The following is a 17,982-nucleotide window of genomic DNA, read 5'->3' on the forward strand; positions in this document are numbered from 1 at the left end:
CTATCAGCTACTCCCGACCATTCTCCAGGGCCGCTTTGCATTATGGGAGAGACTTCATGACGTCATGAAGTCTCTCCCATTACCCACTGGGGGAGCCGGAAGATGGCTCCCGCAGTGGGAGCAGCAGCAGCAACCGATGAGAGTCTGACAGACTCTCATCAGCTGCTGAAGCAAACACACAGCTGCCGGCACCGGCGGCTGTGTGTTTGGCACTGTGTAGCGCTGACCGAACTCCGTCCGGTCAGCGCTACACGCGCGGTGCAGCTGTGTCACAGAGACACAGTCTGCACCGCGGTAATTCTGCATGGTCGCGCCCGTGGCGCCCTTCACCATGTGGCGCCTTACGCGGCCGCGTACCATGCGTAACCATAGAACCGGCCCTGGTAGTGCCCCCATATAATGACCCTGTAGTAGTGCCCCCATAGTTATGCCACTGTAGTAGTGCCCCCATAGTTATGCCCCTGTAGTGCCGCTTATACAAAAAAAAACACACTTACCTTAATCCCTGCTCCTGCATCCGCCTCAGTCTTCTCTGCCCGGCTGCTCCTAGGAACTATGGGAGATGTCATGACATCTCTCCCATATTGTGCATGGGGAGAGCCGGAAGCTGGAGTTCAGAAGAGAACTCCAGCCTCCGACTAACGCGGCGCTGCAGGGAAGGAGCCTGGCGCCCGCTGGTAATAACATCTCAGTGGGCGTCCGGCTTAAAGCCTCCCTGCGGTGCCGGGCTGGAGGTCACTGGCACCAGGTGCAGCGGCGCACTTGCTTCACATGGACCTCTAGCCCTGCATCCATTACCCCCAGGAACTTCAGTTTTACCCCATGTAGGGTAATTTACCCCCGTTCCCCGACCACTGTTATAGTGTGAATAGCCCAGTCTCCACGCTCTTTATCCCCCTGAATTATTAGTAACTAGCTCAGCCTATAATAACAGTGAGTCTGGTTACTTTTGTATTCTTTTTTTTTTTAACGTGTTGTGTGGCACACTTTCATTCACTTATCTTTTTTTTTTCTTCATCCTCACTGCTTACTGGAAATGAGTTTGTGAATGTCATTATACATATTATTGTGTGTTCTACCAAGGCGCTCCGAATCCCTACATCCCTAATGCCTCCTTTAAAGTAGTTATTGGGGATTATTTGTTCACTTTGCTCAAAGATGCAAATCTGGTTGTGTCAATCACTAGACTTCATTATCCAACTTGCAGTAGAAAAAAAATATCTATGGTTTCACCTTTGATCAATGTTAGTAAATTGCTCCCAATATGGGGACATGACCAAACCAGCTAAGTGAGTAGATGTTCTGTTGCCTGCTTGCTGTCATGGGTATCCTATCCTGCCACCCTGAGGCTAGAAAACTATTGCCCAAGCAGCCTAGGTCTTCCTGACCCACTGGCAATGTCATGTTCCTCCTTAAGTGACCCTTCAAGCACTGAAAAAACGTGAAAACTCCAAATACCTTGACTAAGACATTTGGACAACACTGGAGAGTTTACAGACCTGAGGAACATACCCCAGTGTTAGACTTTAAGTCAAGAAACCCAGTAAAACTTGAAGGCTGTACATTTGTACTAATCCTCCCTGACACAATCCTAATGGAGCATACACACGGTCAGATTTGTCAGATTTGTCAGATGAACGATTGAACGATTTGAACGATTTTACCAAAGTTTTGAACGATTTGAACGATTGAACGATTTTTGACTGCATTAAAATGAATGGAATCGTCCAAGTCTGACTGCAAACACATCAGATGTCAGAAATCGTTATCTGACCATCGGGAACGCGCATCGTTGATCGTCCATCGTTCAGGCATGTCAGATATGAACGATTTTCCTTCAGATATGAACGACTGAACGATTTTTAAATCGTTATCGTTCATATCTGAAGGAAAAATCTGATCGTGTGTATGCACCATAAGACTCCTTTGACAAAACAGGTGTATGTCATTTAAATGCATCAGAAAGTTGAGAGATGGATCAGTGCAAAAGCATTCTGGACTGTAACAACACTCAGGGTCAGGAGAGCCAGCTACGCAAGTGTAATCTCAGGTTTGATGGCCTAATGGAATTGGGATGCCCTGGACTCTTCATAGAGGATCTGCTCATTACCGTCAATGGTAGATAAAAAAAAATGTAGGTGTTCCTCACTGTGGAGTGTGCCTACTGAATCTTGCCAAAGGCTTCAATTACATGGGTAATCTCCCTCGCACCTTTATCACAAAGTTCTTAAACTTTCAGGATTGTGATAATATTCTCTGCTTTTACCTGAGAATGGTGCACTGTGAAGTACTAGAATGCATCCATGTTGTATTTTGCCCCAGTTTTCACTGGAAACCCAAAGGAGAATAGGAAACATGTCAAGTTCATCCAGTACAAAAGGTATTCCCACTCATGCAGATCCTTAATTGTAATTTTTTTGATTACCAGAGGAACCAGAGAGAGTTTTGTATCTATAGGTTATTTTCCTGTCTATAGGAGCTAGTCACGATCTCTATTTTACGGGTGTGGATTAACAGACAATAAAAAGGTAGACAATGTCTAGATAGACACCAGGGGCCAAATGTAATAGGGTGAGAGTTTAGAAAATGTGAGAGAAAACTGTCACATTTTTAAACTCAGCCAATGTAATAAAGTCACAGAACATGGAAACTTGCATGTTTCAGACTCAAAAAACTCTCAAGATTTAAACTCTCATCCAGGTGTTTCCTGTTTTGAAAATACAACAAATACAACTCGATCAATGTATTATAGTGATAGTTTTACTGCCAAACTCTCACATTTTGTAAACTCTCACCCTATTACATTTGGCCCCAGATGTTAGACAGTCAATAGGTCAACAGGGATAAAAGGTCATCAGGGATAAAAGGTCAACAGGTACAAATGGTCGAAATGTCGACACAAAAATAGTTGACATATGATTTTTTTGCCCTAATCTTTACCCTAACACTCCCCTTAGTGCCTAACTATAACACTCCCTTCTGGTACCTAACCCTAACCGTCGGGGTAGGTGCCTGACCCTAACCATCCCTTCTAGTGTCTAACCCTCCCTCCTGGTGCCTAACCCTAACCGTCCCTCCTGGGGCCTACCCTAACCGTCCCTCCTGGGGCCTACCCTAACCGTCCCTCCTGGGGCCTACCCTAACCGTCGGGGTACAGATGTGTCCTCATACATCTAGCCTCCTTGTGCGTTAAACAGTCCTTCTAATTGTGCCATGTCGTGGCGTGACTCGGTAGCGCCGAGCGTCTTTCGTGCGACTTTTTACCCTCAAATGGGTCTTATTCACACACACACAATGCAGTGTTACCATTACCAAATTGGTAATGTTTATCACCTACTGGGTTAAGATTTGAACTTGCTGGTTTATCTATCCTCACATATTGCACCACTAATTCTACACCACTGTTTATAATGGGCTCCTGATGTTTTGGACAGGTGCCCTGATTCCGAGGTGTATGGCATTAGGAATGTACTTTACAAATGTACTTGTTACTTGTTTACATACAGTTAAGCTATCTAGCAGCCATTAGACTTTTGTACACCAGTTTGGTAACATGGAGATGTTAGGGGCAGGTTTGTGGTGTTATTAGACGCTGTCACGGAATTCAACTTGATGGAGTCGCCCTTTGTTATGTTGCTTTGGCTCCATATTTGGTCCAACTTTTGTACCATGCAATCCAATACTGGGTGTGAGCTAATTAGTGTATGTCTTACTATATGTCTTTGGGGCGATGTACTAAGCCAGGGTGTCCCCTGTTGTTCTCTCTTTATGTCACTGTTGTGGAGACCCTGCCAGCTTCAGAATGTTTAGAGACTATAATAATAACAAGTTCCCATGTCTAAAAAGGTCTGCCTCTTCTGTACCTACATAGCCTGTACCTCTGGGCCTACCTTGCATAGGGTCCTGTAGGTAATCTCATAACACGGAAGACAATTGGACCATCCATTACTTGGCCTAAATCCAGTGTTCTCCTATTTAATATTTGCTCCATTTTCACCCTCAGCAATCAGAGATCTAGGGTGGGCATCCAGGATAACTAATGTGGGGGATAACCATTGCTATTGAAAGCTGTGAAATAATGGCAGGAGATTCTTAAAGGGATTAAGGGGAGTGTCGCCCGTCTGTGTCCAAACTTTTCATGGTATCTGGGAACAGGTGATTCAGTTCTTAAATGCCAAAATGAATATACTAGTAAGTAGCACTAGAAGCTAAGATGTCTTCCAAGTGGACAGTTTCTACGGTTATCATGCCTCGAGGACTCTTCCAAGTCTGTAAATTTAGTGCTAGACAATGGGGGCCTGATCCTGAATAGCGTGTAATGTGGTCACAAATCTGGATGACTACAGAGATCATAAGTCTTATGCGACTATATGTCCATATTCTTACTCGTATGCGATTGCGAACTCCAAGCTCACTGGCCACAAAAGCAGCCACTATAACTGTCATCAGCAATTACACCTACCCCATGCTAGGATATGACTGAAAATATGCATGCGCATACTAGCCACACGCATGTGCGCTGTCTGATGACCATGCATGAGCAGTCGGCCACCCAGGGTCACACAGCACAAAGTAAAGGTTATCACTGATGCGATCGCTTTACTTTACACATCACAGGGATGAGCTCCTATCAGAGCCACTGTCCCTGGATGTGATGATTGTTGAGAGAGAGCACCCTGCTCTGTCTCTATCTGGCGGCACTAGGACCTCCGACTACCTGTTCTCGGTAACTGGTGGTTCAGACCGACCCTGTGTATGGAGTCCCCATTGCAACCGCTTGGTCGCCCCACCATTAATCCAGCCCTGTTGTTTGTATCCATACAGTGGTGAACTGCACAGGCAACAAGTTTTGCTTGTTTGTTATTAGTTTCTTACACTATTTCGTACCTTTTAACTTAGTTAAAATAAAATTAACTGTTATACCATTTTATGCCATGGGGTTTATGCTCATTGCCATGGGGTTACATGCTCGTTGCCAGGGGGTTACATGCTCGTTGCCAGGGGGTTTCTAGCTTGTTGCTATGGGGTTCACGGGAGAAGATGCAGCTTTCAGCATCTTCTTCTGCCACTTGCGTCCAGTATGACCTCTAGTGTCTGTCTCCTCCTTGGCGGCGGCCATTTTTGGACTGCTAGTTCGCATGGAATCTACTGAAAATGGCCAGCCAAAAATGGCCGCCGCCAAGGAGGAGACAGACACTAGAGGTCCAGTAAGGACCTCTAGCATCTGTCTCCTCCTTGGTGGTGGCCATTTTTGGATGACCGTTTTCTGAATCGGCAGCCCCCAAGCCACCGTGAGTCAGCCCTTTTTCACTCCCTGCATTCCGGCACCCGGTGCACGTGCACCTCTAGCCCCACCTAGTTGAGGCCCTGGTCAGGGCTGTCATCGGCTATCAGTGGCGGGAGGTAGCGCAGCTGCGGGAGGTGTCAAGGCTGTCATCGGGTGGATTAGTGCAGGGGCTCTCTCCCTATCAGCGGCGGCAGGTAGCACGGGGGGGGGTCAGGGCATCAGGGCTCTCTCCCCATCAGCGGTGGCAGGCAAGCAGTGCACGGGGGGGGGGGGGGGTGGAGAGTCAGGGCTGTCATCTGGCTGCTATTGAGCTGATTAGTGCAGGGGCGTGCAGGGTCTCACCCTAACAGCACGGGCAAGCAGGCAGTGGTGGCACAGCAGGGGGTGTGTACAGTCAGTGCTGTCATCAGGCTGGTTAGGATTGAGAGGACCCCAGGGCTGCCTTATCAATCTGCCTGTAACAAATCCATAGGGACTGCCCCTCCAGACTCTGCCTGGCAACATACCAAAGAGAAACCGTTACTTACAGCCATCGCATTAAGGGTGAGTTAATAAAGTTTTTAACCAAATATAGGAGGCACATTTTTAAGTTAATAATTTTGTATGGCCCCCGAATGATTTTCTAAAAATCCAAATGGCCCTTGGCAGAAAAAAGGTTCCCCACCCTTGGATTAAAGCAAGTCATGGTCTCCTGCTACCAAGAATAATATACTACGGTGTCAGAGGGTTGTTGTTGCAGTAGAGGGGCAAGCTAAACTCACTGATTGGCAATCTATTGTTTGGACTTCTGGTACCACAACTGAAGGCCTGGTTTATTGCCATCCCCGTCTGGCCTGTTCCTAGTGGTTAAGTTACTCTAGCACAGTGGTGTCAAACTCTGGCCCTCCAGCTGCAGTGGAACTACACATCCCAGCATGCAGTGCTACAGTTTTGCTATTAGGGCATGCTAAAACTGTGGCAGGGCATGCTGGGATATGTAGTCCCACGAAAGCTGAAGAGCCTGAGTTTGACACCACTGCTCTAGCATGACATATGTTAAATGTTTATTTGTTATCCGCAATATAAAGTGAACCAAGACCAGGAGAAAAAGGGCACTGGATAGCTATATTCAACTGTTTGATAGGACCATTAAAGCTAAAGGCTGTTCTTTATAAAAGACGTACAGTACGGCTGGGTAATGTGGCAGTACTTGATGGGTGACCAAGGGTTGTGTGCCTGCAGGCTCTAACATGGATCTAGGACTGAGCACTGGTCCTCTCTATTACAGTATAGAAAAATATTAATATCTCTGTTTCAGAGTCTGTCAATGTTACCGAATTTCCCATTTGATTTGTCTTTAGAGAATATTATGTGTCTTGCAATCCTTTACCCTGAGCGATCGTGTACTGTATGCAGAGGTCCAGTGTTTTAGTTCACCATGTAACTGATTACTGGAGAACTCCTATACATATTTTTCTGGTGCCATTTCAATTGAAAAAAAATGTAGTCAAAACATTAAGAAAAAGCCAAGTTACAATGTCGTCCTTCATTTCTCCTGGATGTAATGTTTTCAAAACATTTTCATAAGTTATGGCCCTAACACCTTCATGTTTTCTGCTTTTCACAAAATGCATCCAGCTAAGTCATTTGAAGTGCTAATGAGTTTTAAAGCAATGTGAAATCTGTTAATTAGAAAAGATGAAAAACAACTTACAAGTTGAATAATGTCTAGCAGGATTCATATGTATGCCAGGCGAAATAATTAATTGGCTATTAAAAGATGTATGTTATTAACGGTAATGTACAGTATATAACAATATTGTGCGTTATACTAGTTCTAACTTAATTAGAACAGTGAAAACAAGTGACTATTACAAAATCCATAATGGTGACCGTTTAGGCAAAGGTATTACTGCAGCCAATTAAAGTCATCATTTTATTTCTTATGAATTCCAAATGAATTCCTTATTTAATTAAAGGCAAGAAGTTTGCTGATGGTCATAGATTAGTATTGGATTGCCACCTTAAAGTGCACCTAGCAATAGTTGGACAATCTGAATGAAGGCACAATTCCCTAATAAAAGCCTAATTGTAATGGAAAGCTGTGTCCTTCTTTCTGTATGGGGTCTATATCTCAAAATGCATTAAGGATGATTACTTATTACAATGATTAAAAAAAAAAAAATCAACGCAATTTATTAAAATAATCTCACCACACACCTGAGCGTTATTCACCTGACTCAGCAATACTGGCCAGAGTGTTATGGGTTACTCGCAGCTTCGCTGGGCTAGTCTCTGTAGATTCGCTCATGCATGAGCCGGCTAGCCAGATTTAGGCTTTCAGTTCCGCTTATTGAAACAAAATCTATATTCTATATATATTTTTTTTATGCACATTGCCAGTGGTTTTCATCTCCAGATTCCGGGATTTACTTGTATTACCTACCCTCCAACATGTCCCCTTCCATCCGGTACAAAATGCTCTGCTCCAGGGCTTCCCACCTAATTAATGATTGCAGACACCTGTGTTAAGCTTATTAATAGATGAGGCAGGTGTATCACCACAGGTGGCTGCAATCATCAATTAAGAGAGAAATCCAGGAGCAGAGCTTTTTGTGCCGGATGGAAGGGGTCATGTTGGAGAGTCTGGTATTGTATGTCTTCCTTGCTGAGGATTCCTGGAAGAGAGGTCCAATTGGGATTTTTTGGGGGGCTAGGTGAAGTGATTTGCATCAATATGCCCCTCCCCACTGTGCAGAACTGTGTTAATCACCCAGTGGCAGTTGGGAATATATAAAGTAAAGTAAAGCAAATTGTGCCTTCAAGCCAAGGGTGCACCTATTTCACGGGGAGTGGAACCCGGTTGGTTGGTGTACTCTGACAACTCCCGGAAAGTCATGAGTCTCCCAGACAGTCCAGGAGATTAGCCGAGTGTGCCTGCCCCCCCCCCCCCTTTCACTGACATCATGGAATTGTGAATAGGTCTGAGTGTTGAAACTCAAATGCTATCCAAATGAGAAACTCTGCAACCATATAAGTCATTACCACTAGTGATGTTGCAAAAGGAAGACTGGTTAGATTGCTAGGAGTATACTTACCAAAGTGCAGAATGCTAGAAGTGGAGATGTTGCCTATAGCAACCAATCAGATTCTAGCTATTATCTTCCAGAAGGTGCTAGATAAATGTTTAGTAGAATCTGATTGGTTGCTAAAGGGCAACATCTCCACTTCTAAAAAACAGCACTTTAGTAAATATACCCCCCTTAGAGTCATGTAAACAAAGTGCAAAAAGTTGCTGTTTTAAATAAAAAAAAATGTGTAATATAGAAGATATTTACCCCTCCTGCAGCTTCTGAGATCATTGCATGCATCCTTCCTGCAAATCCATGCATCTAAATGTAAAAATGGGCATTGGCACAGGAATAGGTGCGTGGTATCACTGCACTTTTACACTTCGGTAAATGAGCCTAAATAAGTTCAGTCCATTTCCCTGCCCTGTAGTTGGAGGACAGGATTGGACTCCTAAGCGTGTTCGGTCACCATTGTTCAGCTGCGATTGTAGTCAGATACCTGTCTGGATTGGAGCCTTAATTCTAAAATGACTTCCACTGGGTGCAAGGCTGTGTGCTCTTCTGTACTCACCAACAGCCCTAGGAAGATGGATAATAAACAGACTACAAATCTGTAAACCAAAACAATTCATGAGGGTTGCCTACTTTTTTAAGAAGACCTCTAGGTGGGAGGTGCGTGGCGCTGTGAATTATGTCATTGTAGCTTCTTTGCATGCCCAGTAAACCTTTGGCTGCACATGCAACAGTATGCATTTTGGAAAAATAAAACCAGACTATGAGGACTACAGTACAATGTGAAATTAGAGGGATTGTGATTTCACCAAGGCCTTTTGTTAAGGGGCCCATTTATCAACGAGTTTTATCATATGCATCGAGTTTCAAAACCCGTTGCGTATGATAAATGGTGCTTCAGCCAATCGGCTCCTAACTGTAATTTTTCAAACAGATGACAGTCAGGAGCTGATTGGCTGGAGCTCCATAATCATACACAACAAGTTTTAAAACTTGTTGTGTATGATACAACTCGTTGATAAATGGGCCCCTAAATAAGGAGAAATAGTGATTATCATTTTTTCCTGTTGAAAATCACTGCTTGACAAATAGACCCTTGGATCGCTGAATATGTACAGCTTAGTACATTTGAATATAAAAATATTCAGTTTATAATAGGGATGTGCAAGCTCAGATTAGTTCGCATTTTCCCACCAAATTTGGATTTTCTCGACAAAAATCGTGTCTCAGAAAGAGGCAAAACGTCATCTTTCATGGACAAACATCATCTTTCATGGTCTTTTGTCCAGGAATGATGATGTTTGTCAATGAAATATGACGTTTTGCATCTTTCTGAGACCCAATTTTTGGCAGGAAAAATCTGAACTAATCCGAGCCTGCACATCCCTAGTTTATAAAACCTAATAGGGTCCAGGGAGACAGTACTATAAAGACAGGATTTCTAGAATAAGGGGGCGCACTTTGCAATTGGAAGGAGGAAGACTGATAGGTGACATTAAGGATGGCCACACACATAGCGATATTTTACCCGATCTGGCCAATTCCGACACATTGGAACGACAGATCGTGTAAAATATGGCCAAATCCTGAGCAAATCGTGAGTCCCCACTCACGTTCACGATGAGATGCGCGTCCCAGCTGGTCGCACATCGCAATGTCAGATCTGACGTGCAGTAGGGCAGATCTGACAATCTAGGAGGCGATGCACTGTGAAAGTCTGGATGCAGGAGAGATCGTATGAAGATTGGACACCAAGTTGTGTGCAGACCGTGTGCAGAGCTGCCAGGGAGAGTTTCAAGGGAAATCGTACACAAATCGTACACATCGGCTGATCGTGTGCAGAACGTCATGTGTGTGGCCAGCTTAAGAAGGATGATAGATGGACGGAAGGGTCTCCCAGCAGTTGCATAGTGGGCTTTGTATGCTTTTTGCTCTGTTTTATTGTGAGAGTTGTTATAGCTTGTAACATGTATTTAAATGCCTGCTGGCAGGTTAATACTGATTTGTATCTCGGCTATGATCAAGTGTATTGATTTAATTTATTACTGGGATTAAGGATACTGGGCCTGATTCAGACCCGCTCGTATGCGCTCGCGAGCGGGTCGATGTTAGGCCACTGCGCACGCCGGAGCCGGCTCCGACGTGTGCATGCGCGAGACCCGGCTAGCGACGGGTATTCCGGGTCTCGCGGACCCAGCTGCTCATACTAATGAAAATAGTATGAGCTGACATCATACTATAGGACCCATAGGTTCTTCTGTGCCGGGTCGATCAAAATCGACGGGCGGCTGTCGATTTTGATCGACAGCTCTCACCGTTGTGGAGGCGTGGCATGGGGGTGGCTTTACAAACGGAGGCGTTCCCATGCGAACGCCTGCCGTTTGTGGGCAGCCCCACTGACATCACCAGTGATGTCAGTGGGAGAGCTTCCGGCTCTATTAGAGCCAGAAGCTCTCTGGGGCTTGTGGCCACGAGACCCTACCACAAGGGTCTCGTCGCAAGCCCGATGGTCGCGATGGTCTTGACCATCGCGACCATCATCCTGGCCACTCGCAATAGCTGTGGGTGGTCACCCACAGCTATGCGAGCGGACAGGAGGCCGCTCCAAAAAAAAACGCCCTGATTCAGAGCGTCCGGCTCTGAATCAGAGTCACTATGTGGCCCATTTGAAGGTTAGAGGGTCGCACTTGCGGACCCTGAAAAGTATCATTGTCGTGGAAGGACCCATAGGTTCTTCTGTGCAGTCCGGTTCTATGTTTCTGTATAAAAAGGAATGGCACTGCTGCCTTCCATGTAATCAGCCAAAGTTAATACAATAGTGTCATTAAAATATGTAAAATTGTAGCAATAAGGTACAGATGTGTTAGTAGTACAGATAAAGAATCTCAGGAAAACAATTATCTAGCAAGTTCCAAAGGGCAGAAAGAAGACAAAGGGCAAAATGTACTAAGTATCGTGTTCTAAACCACGGCGGTTTTGCTATCCACAGATTTACTTAGGCCAAAACCACAGTCAAAATACATTTTAGAACAGAATAGAACATGGCTTGGGTTAAAATTAATAGGCAGCGGTTGTATTGTAATTTAGAAACCGCCACCAAACCACCGGAGTTTAGAACCTGCCGCTTAGTAAATTTTGCCCCAAAAGAGGTCAGTATAATAATCTTATGCACACAGACCTGAGCACGGAACATTTCTGTCTCTTGACACTGTGAGGAGCACTGCTAAACAATGTCATTATTCTGTGGGTGTCAGGTGTAGCGTAGGGCAGTACGGGAAAACATTTAAAATTTAATTTAGTGTAGTTTTAGACCTGATGTTCCGAATTCCAGGAAAATCCTTTTAACCAGAAGCATTTTATACAATACGCTGCGTAACTGTATAAATCTAATACATTTATTGCCCTTCAGATTTTATATAAATTGTTAGCATAGTAATTGGATCCACTGGCAGATCAATTTGTACTGTATATATCCCCACTTTACCGGGGTGCATTTATATTCGCTAATAAAAGAGGGTAATTAATTCTGTACAAAATCCATTGTTATGTATCTATATATTTTCATTAGTATGAGCAGAGGGTCTCATTCAGACCTGCTCGCGAGCGCAGGACGCTCGCAAGCGGGTCGATGGTACCCAAATGCGCATGCGCACGACGGAGGGAGCTCCGTCGTGCGCATGCGCGAGACCCGGCAAGCGACTGGGTAGCCGTCACTAGGAGTCTCGCACCAAAGGGGGCGTGCTGTCGATGGTGAGTGACAGCACGCCCCCTTTGGTGGGCGTGCCGGGGGCGTGGCTGCCAGACGGAGGCGTTCCACTGACATCACTAGTGATGTCAGTGGGAGTAATTTTGGAGTGATGTCATGGACGCTCGCATAAGCTGTGGGTGGTAACCCACAGCTATGCGAGCGTCCAAGAGGCCGCTCCAAGTTTAGGTAGGAGGGCCCTGATTCCAGAGTGAGCGCTCCGTCAGAACGTCCGGCTCTGAATCAGGCCCAGAGCTCTTATTCAGTTTGGTTGCCCAAGGTAAAATCTCTGCAATAGACTGCATCTGAACAGTGCCCCTAGTGGCCAAATTAGTATACATTTATTGAATACACGCTCTTATGTAACGATCGTAGAGCACCTCTGGGGCATGTAGCAATTTTGTTTTAGATTGATGTTTTCATAAAATGTTTATTGTCTTTCATTAAAAATCCTGTATAGAGACTATTGGACAATGCATAGAAAATGTAGTTAGATTCCATATTGCTGCCATTCCCAGCGCTGCATGGAATGGAAATGCGTGTGTTAAGCAGTCATCGGTATAATTGCTAATGTTCTCATGGAGATCCCTCTCTAGATGAGAAATCGTTACATAAAAATTGCTCTTGTAATTTCCTTTTCATCTATTGAATTACACGAGGTGATTGCAGGCCGGGGCTGCGTGATTGTTTTACATGAAGATAAGGGAGGAGGTTTCTGACACACACATAATAGGTCTCTCTGAAGTTGTGGCCTCATTATTATTTTACATGGTGGGAGTGACAGTGACGGATACAGTCTTAAATATAAATGTAATTCTTAATGCACTAATCTTTCTCTGGAGAGATGACACAAACAAGTCTTCGCCATTAAAGCCAGAAAGTGACTATGGGGGTGACACATTGCATTTACTTGCCCGGCAGTCACCCATACCATTATTCGGGGGATTTCATCGGAAATATGGCGTTGTTGCCATATATCAAAAGGTGTTGCCAGCAATATTACAGTCTTTGCTATCTTTGCTACTTTCTGCGCGTGCACCGGCCGTCCCCAAAGAAATTTGCACTGGGCCCCTTCCTGCCTTAAAACAACCATGGGTTATGGGAGGTCTATATTCCCTTTTATATGCGTTTTAAAGTATACACATCAGGTCAGTGTATTGGCTGAACCAAAATTCATTTTCTCTAGAAACTAGGTACTCAGGACCTCATTCAGAGTCTGTCGTTGCGGCCGCCACCGATGTTCGTTGAACTGCGCATGCGTAAAGTTCGCAATGCGCGTGCGCAAACTTGCTGCTACGATCAGAAATTTCTCTCTCCTTGAACACAGCCAGGTCGGTAGTTTGAGTGACAGATTGCGGCGTTTGTGGGTGGTAACAGGGGAAGGTGCTTGAAAACGGGGGAGTGGAGATCCGAACGCAGGCGTGCCTAATTATGCGAACAGCGTTTTATGGGAGTGCATACGGATTATGGGAGTGCATAATTAACAAAGTAGTGTCATGGCACACGTGACATGGACGGTTTGTACACTGACCTGATCGTAGTGCTTAAGAGAGGGTATGGTCAACCTTAAGCTCTACGACCAGTTCCGACGGTTCCCGATGGTCTCGATTAATCCTTATATGGCCGGAGATGACGTGTAATGCGTACGAGAAGGGGGAGTATTTTTTGTCTTCCGGCCGCTTCCTCCCCTTTGTCGGCCAGCTAACGACCCGATCTTAGGGACGCAACATGCGAGTGCATCATTTGCATATCCGGCACCTTTTCCCGTACGACCGTGCGGCCGCAACGACCGACTCTGAATGAGGTCCTGGAGTCTCATAGTTATCACTAGTTTCTGCTGAATCGATAGGATGCATTCTCATAACCTTGGTTCAGCCCTCATAATGTATACATCCCTATTGGGTCAGGACAGTCCCTATTTGAAGGGATTGTGCCTCTGTCAGTATATTTGTTCTGACTCGCTGGGAGTCTGGAAGCACCTCAGTGCAGATAGTACTGCTGCTAATGAACCTCAATTCTAATTTTGAGGAGTTGGCTTTAATGCACTAGGGATGCCCTCAGTGGCTGCACCCCTTCACATGGCATGACCACGTCCCTGTTTCAGTGCTGTGTTTCGATTTAAATAGGCCCAGTGTTGTGAGAAATGAAAATGTCTGCCCTGATAATGTTGCAGGTAGCTGGCAGATACACCTGAAGGTACAGTGTGGGCAACATTGCGTTTCGTAGCTTACAGTTGGAGACGTGAGCGGGGAGTGTATGCGGTGTAGACCTGAGCATCTCTTACTGCGGCTGCGCACGTTCCGAGGCAGACAGGCTAGCAGAATTACATTATAGAATCTGCGCTCTCTTGGTTGTGTATGGAGACATGCATTTCATTCACCGTTTGGGCACATATTAACGTTAGAAACTGTTTATTAAACCCAGTTAAATATAACTGAATGCCATATTACATCACATTAAGTATGATGCAAACAAAACACTTTGGCCCAGTTGTGATTTAAAAAAAAAAAAAGTTTATTCCTAAGACTCTAAAACGAGAGCATAGTCATGGAAAGATGGGCGGAGGATGTGGGCCTTAAACAGAGACAACCGAGAGGTGTAGGGTGGCCAAATGGGCAGTCATCACAATTTTACGCAATTAGAATGAATGTAACATTGAACTCTGCGGATCTGTGTCCTTTTTTTTTTTATGCCTCACTAGTTATGTGTATGAGGCACACTCAGGGCTACACAGCTCCATATGAACTACGGGAAATGTGGTGCTGGTTGGTAAGAGGATGATTTCATGAAATGTGATGTTTGTAAATGTTTGGGATTCACTAATGGCATCTTCTGTCTGTTTTAGTCATGGTAATAAAGAAGTATTTTCTTGCCGTGGAATAAAGTTAGCTGTGACCTGGTTTCTGGACAGAGGACATAAGGATGTGACGGTATTTGTGCCTGCCTGGAGGAAGGAGCAGTCACGACCCGATGCCCTCATTACAGGTGAGGAAAGAGTCTTATAAAAAGTAGCAAAAACTATTATTAATGATATTGTGACCTCTTATCACTATTCATAAAGTGCAAATGATTTGTTGATCGGTTGTTGGATCTTATGTAATTTCAAGATAATGAACTGTATGATAGTTTACCGGAAACATTCATCACCATGATTTGGTAATAATCAAAAAGGAGAACAAAAAAAGAAAGAGAGCCACACGTATTCTCTCTTCTTCCACACAGCAATCACTTAGCTTTCCCTGATTATAATAATTGTAATATAGATCAATAGCCAACATTGTGTCCTCAGTGACCCCTCTATGGGGGTCATTCAGACCCGTTCGCGAGCAAAGGAAGCTCGCAAACGGGTCAATGTTGCCCCACTGCGCATGCGCACGACGGAGGGAGCTCCGTCGTGCGCATGCGCTAGACCCGGAGAGCGACGGGCTCTCCGTCGCTCCGGGTCTCGCACCAAAGGGGGCGTGCTGTCGATGTTGATTGACAGCACGCCCCCTTTGGTGGGCGTGCCGGGGGTGTGGCTGCCAGACGGAGGCGTTCCCATGGGAACGCCTACCGTCTGAAGCCGGCCCCACTGACATCACTAGTGATGTCAGTGGGAGTGATTTTGGCTCTGATAGAGCCAAAATCACTCCAGGGCTTGCGGCAGCGAGACCCTACCGCAGGGTCTCCGTCGCAAGCCCGATGGTCGCGATGGTCTTGACCATCGCAACCATCATCATGGACGCTCGCATAAGCTGTGGGTGGTAACCCACAGCTATGCGAGCGTCCATGAGGACGCTCCTAAAACAGGTAGGAGGGCCCTGATTCAGAGCGAGCGCTCTGGTCAGAGCGTTCAGCTCTGAATCAGGCCCTATATCCGCTACATACTAAGCATTCAACCTTGGACAAGAAACCATACCCCCTGAGGAAGTCATGCAAGCCATGATGAAACGCGTTGGTCCACACTCCTATTTCCACATGAACTTTGCAACGCAACAAAATAAGACCTTCACCACAAACATACTGACAAGGGATTGAAGGTCCAAGATTCCAAACTATAAACCTGAACATTCCCCTCACCAACAATTACTAGCACAGGTCTCTCTCTGTCTGTCTCTCTCTCTGTCTATCTCTGTCTGTCTCTCTCTGTCTGTCTCTCTATCTCTCTCTCTTCTCTCAAGGCAGCATTGAATGTTGACCCATTACAAATATCATGCAACACAGTGGAATATATACATTGCTCATATTACCACAATACAATTATAATTTTGAATTTTCCTGTGATGTGGTTTTTTTTCTTTCTCCTTTATATTGCTTTGGTGACACACCAGCTTGCCACAGCAGATACTGTATGTGCCGGGTCACAACATATTGACGATAAACCAATATTGAGTGTTTGGACACCTCAAGACTCGAGCAGCTAATCTCCTCTAGCCCCAGTTTACTAGAGTTCATTACTTCATTAATTCATATGGCACCACATGCAATGTTTGGTTCTAATTTTCTAATCTGGAATATTGGAAGCTATGATTAAGAAGAGTGGAAGCTGGGTAGGAGATGGGGAGTTTGTGGATTACATTTAAAGAACAGTGCTATTTTTCAAACCCTATTTGCCTATATTGGACTTGTTCCATGATAAATCACAAAATAAAATTGGTTAATGTACTCACAACAGTGAAATTAGTAGACACTTTACTGACAATGTAGCAGCATTGTACTTCAAACAAATTGGGTGACCAGAAGTCCTTCTGATTAAACAAACTTAGCAATAGAGAAACGCGTCAAGTTTATACAGTGTATGGAATACCTCCAAGAATTAGAGCCATTGCAAACCGTTCACCCACACAGTTTATAGCTCCTATATATCCATACCTGTGCTTAACAACCATGGCAATTACAGTATACATACATGATTGCCTCCAACATGTGTGCTGAGCAGGTGGAGCCGACATATCTTGGAACCCAGGATTTCCAATGAGTGGTGAACATATCTGCCGTTCTCGCCTAATTATTTGGGAAAGATGGCCCTAAGGTGTTCTTTTGATTATAGTCAATTAGCTTGTGTTTAATTTAATTATCGAGAAAACAATAGATCGTTTGCCTATTGTCCTTGCTATATATGGATTATTAGAGGCAGAGCAAAACCAGTCATTCATCTTATTTTATAATCCAGATATTTTTTTATAATGAATGTGGAACTAATGTGTTAATAAATTCTATATATGTTTACATAAATTATTCCGACTTTGGAACTCCTTTTTAGACACTCGGCGAACAGTGTACTAGCCCAGCATTGTCATCCTTTTCTTGTATGTGGGTGACTAGAAGCCCTATCAATGCACTTTTACACCTGGATATGACCTTTCTATAGGAAGGCAAAATAAGGAACTATACATTAGTTTATACATGTTTATATTCCCTGAAGTATCCTACAACAACTTATTACAAGGGTCTAACAAACCTCTGGCTTTGCACTGCTGCATATTTACTTTTGTTTTTCACGTAGTATTTTAAATTCGGTAATATGGGCGATATCAAGTTAGCCCCGATATTTGGGGAGAAAAACTGGGATTTTTTGCAGATAATCCCCGTTGTTCGCCAATTTGTTTTTTTTTTTACCCTATCCCATTTGTTTTGGGCGAACAAATAGGATAATTTGCCTGACAACACATAGGTCCGTGAACTTATAACGAATCCTATGTGTTTTCGCCATTGCGCTGGCGAAGAAACGGCACTTTTCGGGGATACTTTTTCTGGACACATCAGATTTCTCAAAAAAATTCCCTGATAAATGCTGGTGTCAGGCCAGACTTTGGGGTAATTGGTTAGCTCCAGAGATCCATTAGCGCGGATACCGCCCTATGGGCTCAATTCAATTGATCGCGAAGTAAATAGCGCCGGGAGTGAGC

At 44.6% G+C, this 17,982-nt stretch overlaps 1 protein-coding gene across 1 annotated transcript in view; it reads left to right on the forward strand.

Annotated features, from left to right (window-relative positions):
* The window catches only part of ZC3H12C (zinc finger CCCH-type containing 12C), a 129,304-nt gene that overhangs the window by 100,664 nt on the left and 10,658 nt on the right, over nt 1-17,982 (forward strand). The window contains exon 3 of the mRNA XM_088456660.1: nt 14,940-15,079. Within this exon, the coding sequence (XP_088312786.1) occupies nt 14,940-15,079 (140 nt within the window). The remainder of the gene's footprint in view (nt 1-14,939; nt 15,080-17,982) is intronic.

Source organism: Taudactylus pleione, unplaced genomic scaffold (assembly GCF_031769625.1).
Source record: "Taudactylus pleione unplaced genomic scaffold, aTauple2 ptg000711l, whole genome shotgun sequence".
NCBI classification, from domain to species: Eukaryota; Metazoa; Chordata; class Amphibia; order Anura; family Myobatrachidae; genus Taudactylus; species Taudactylus pleione.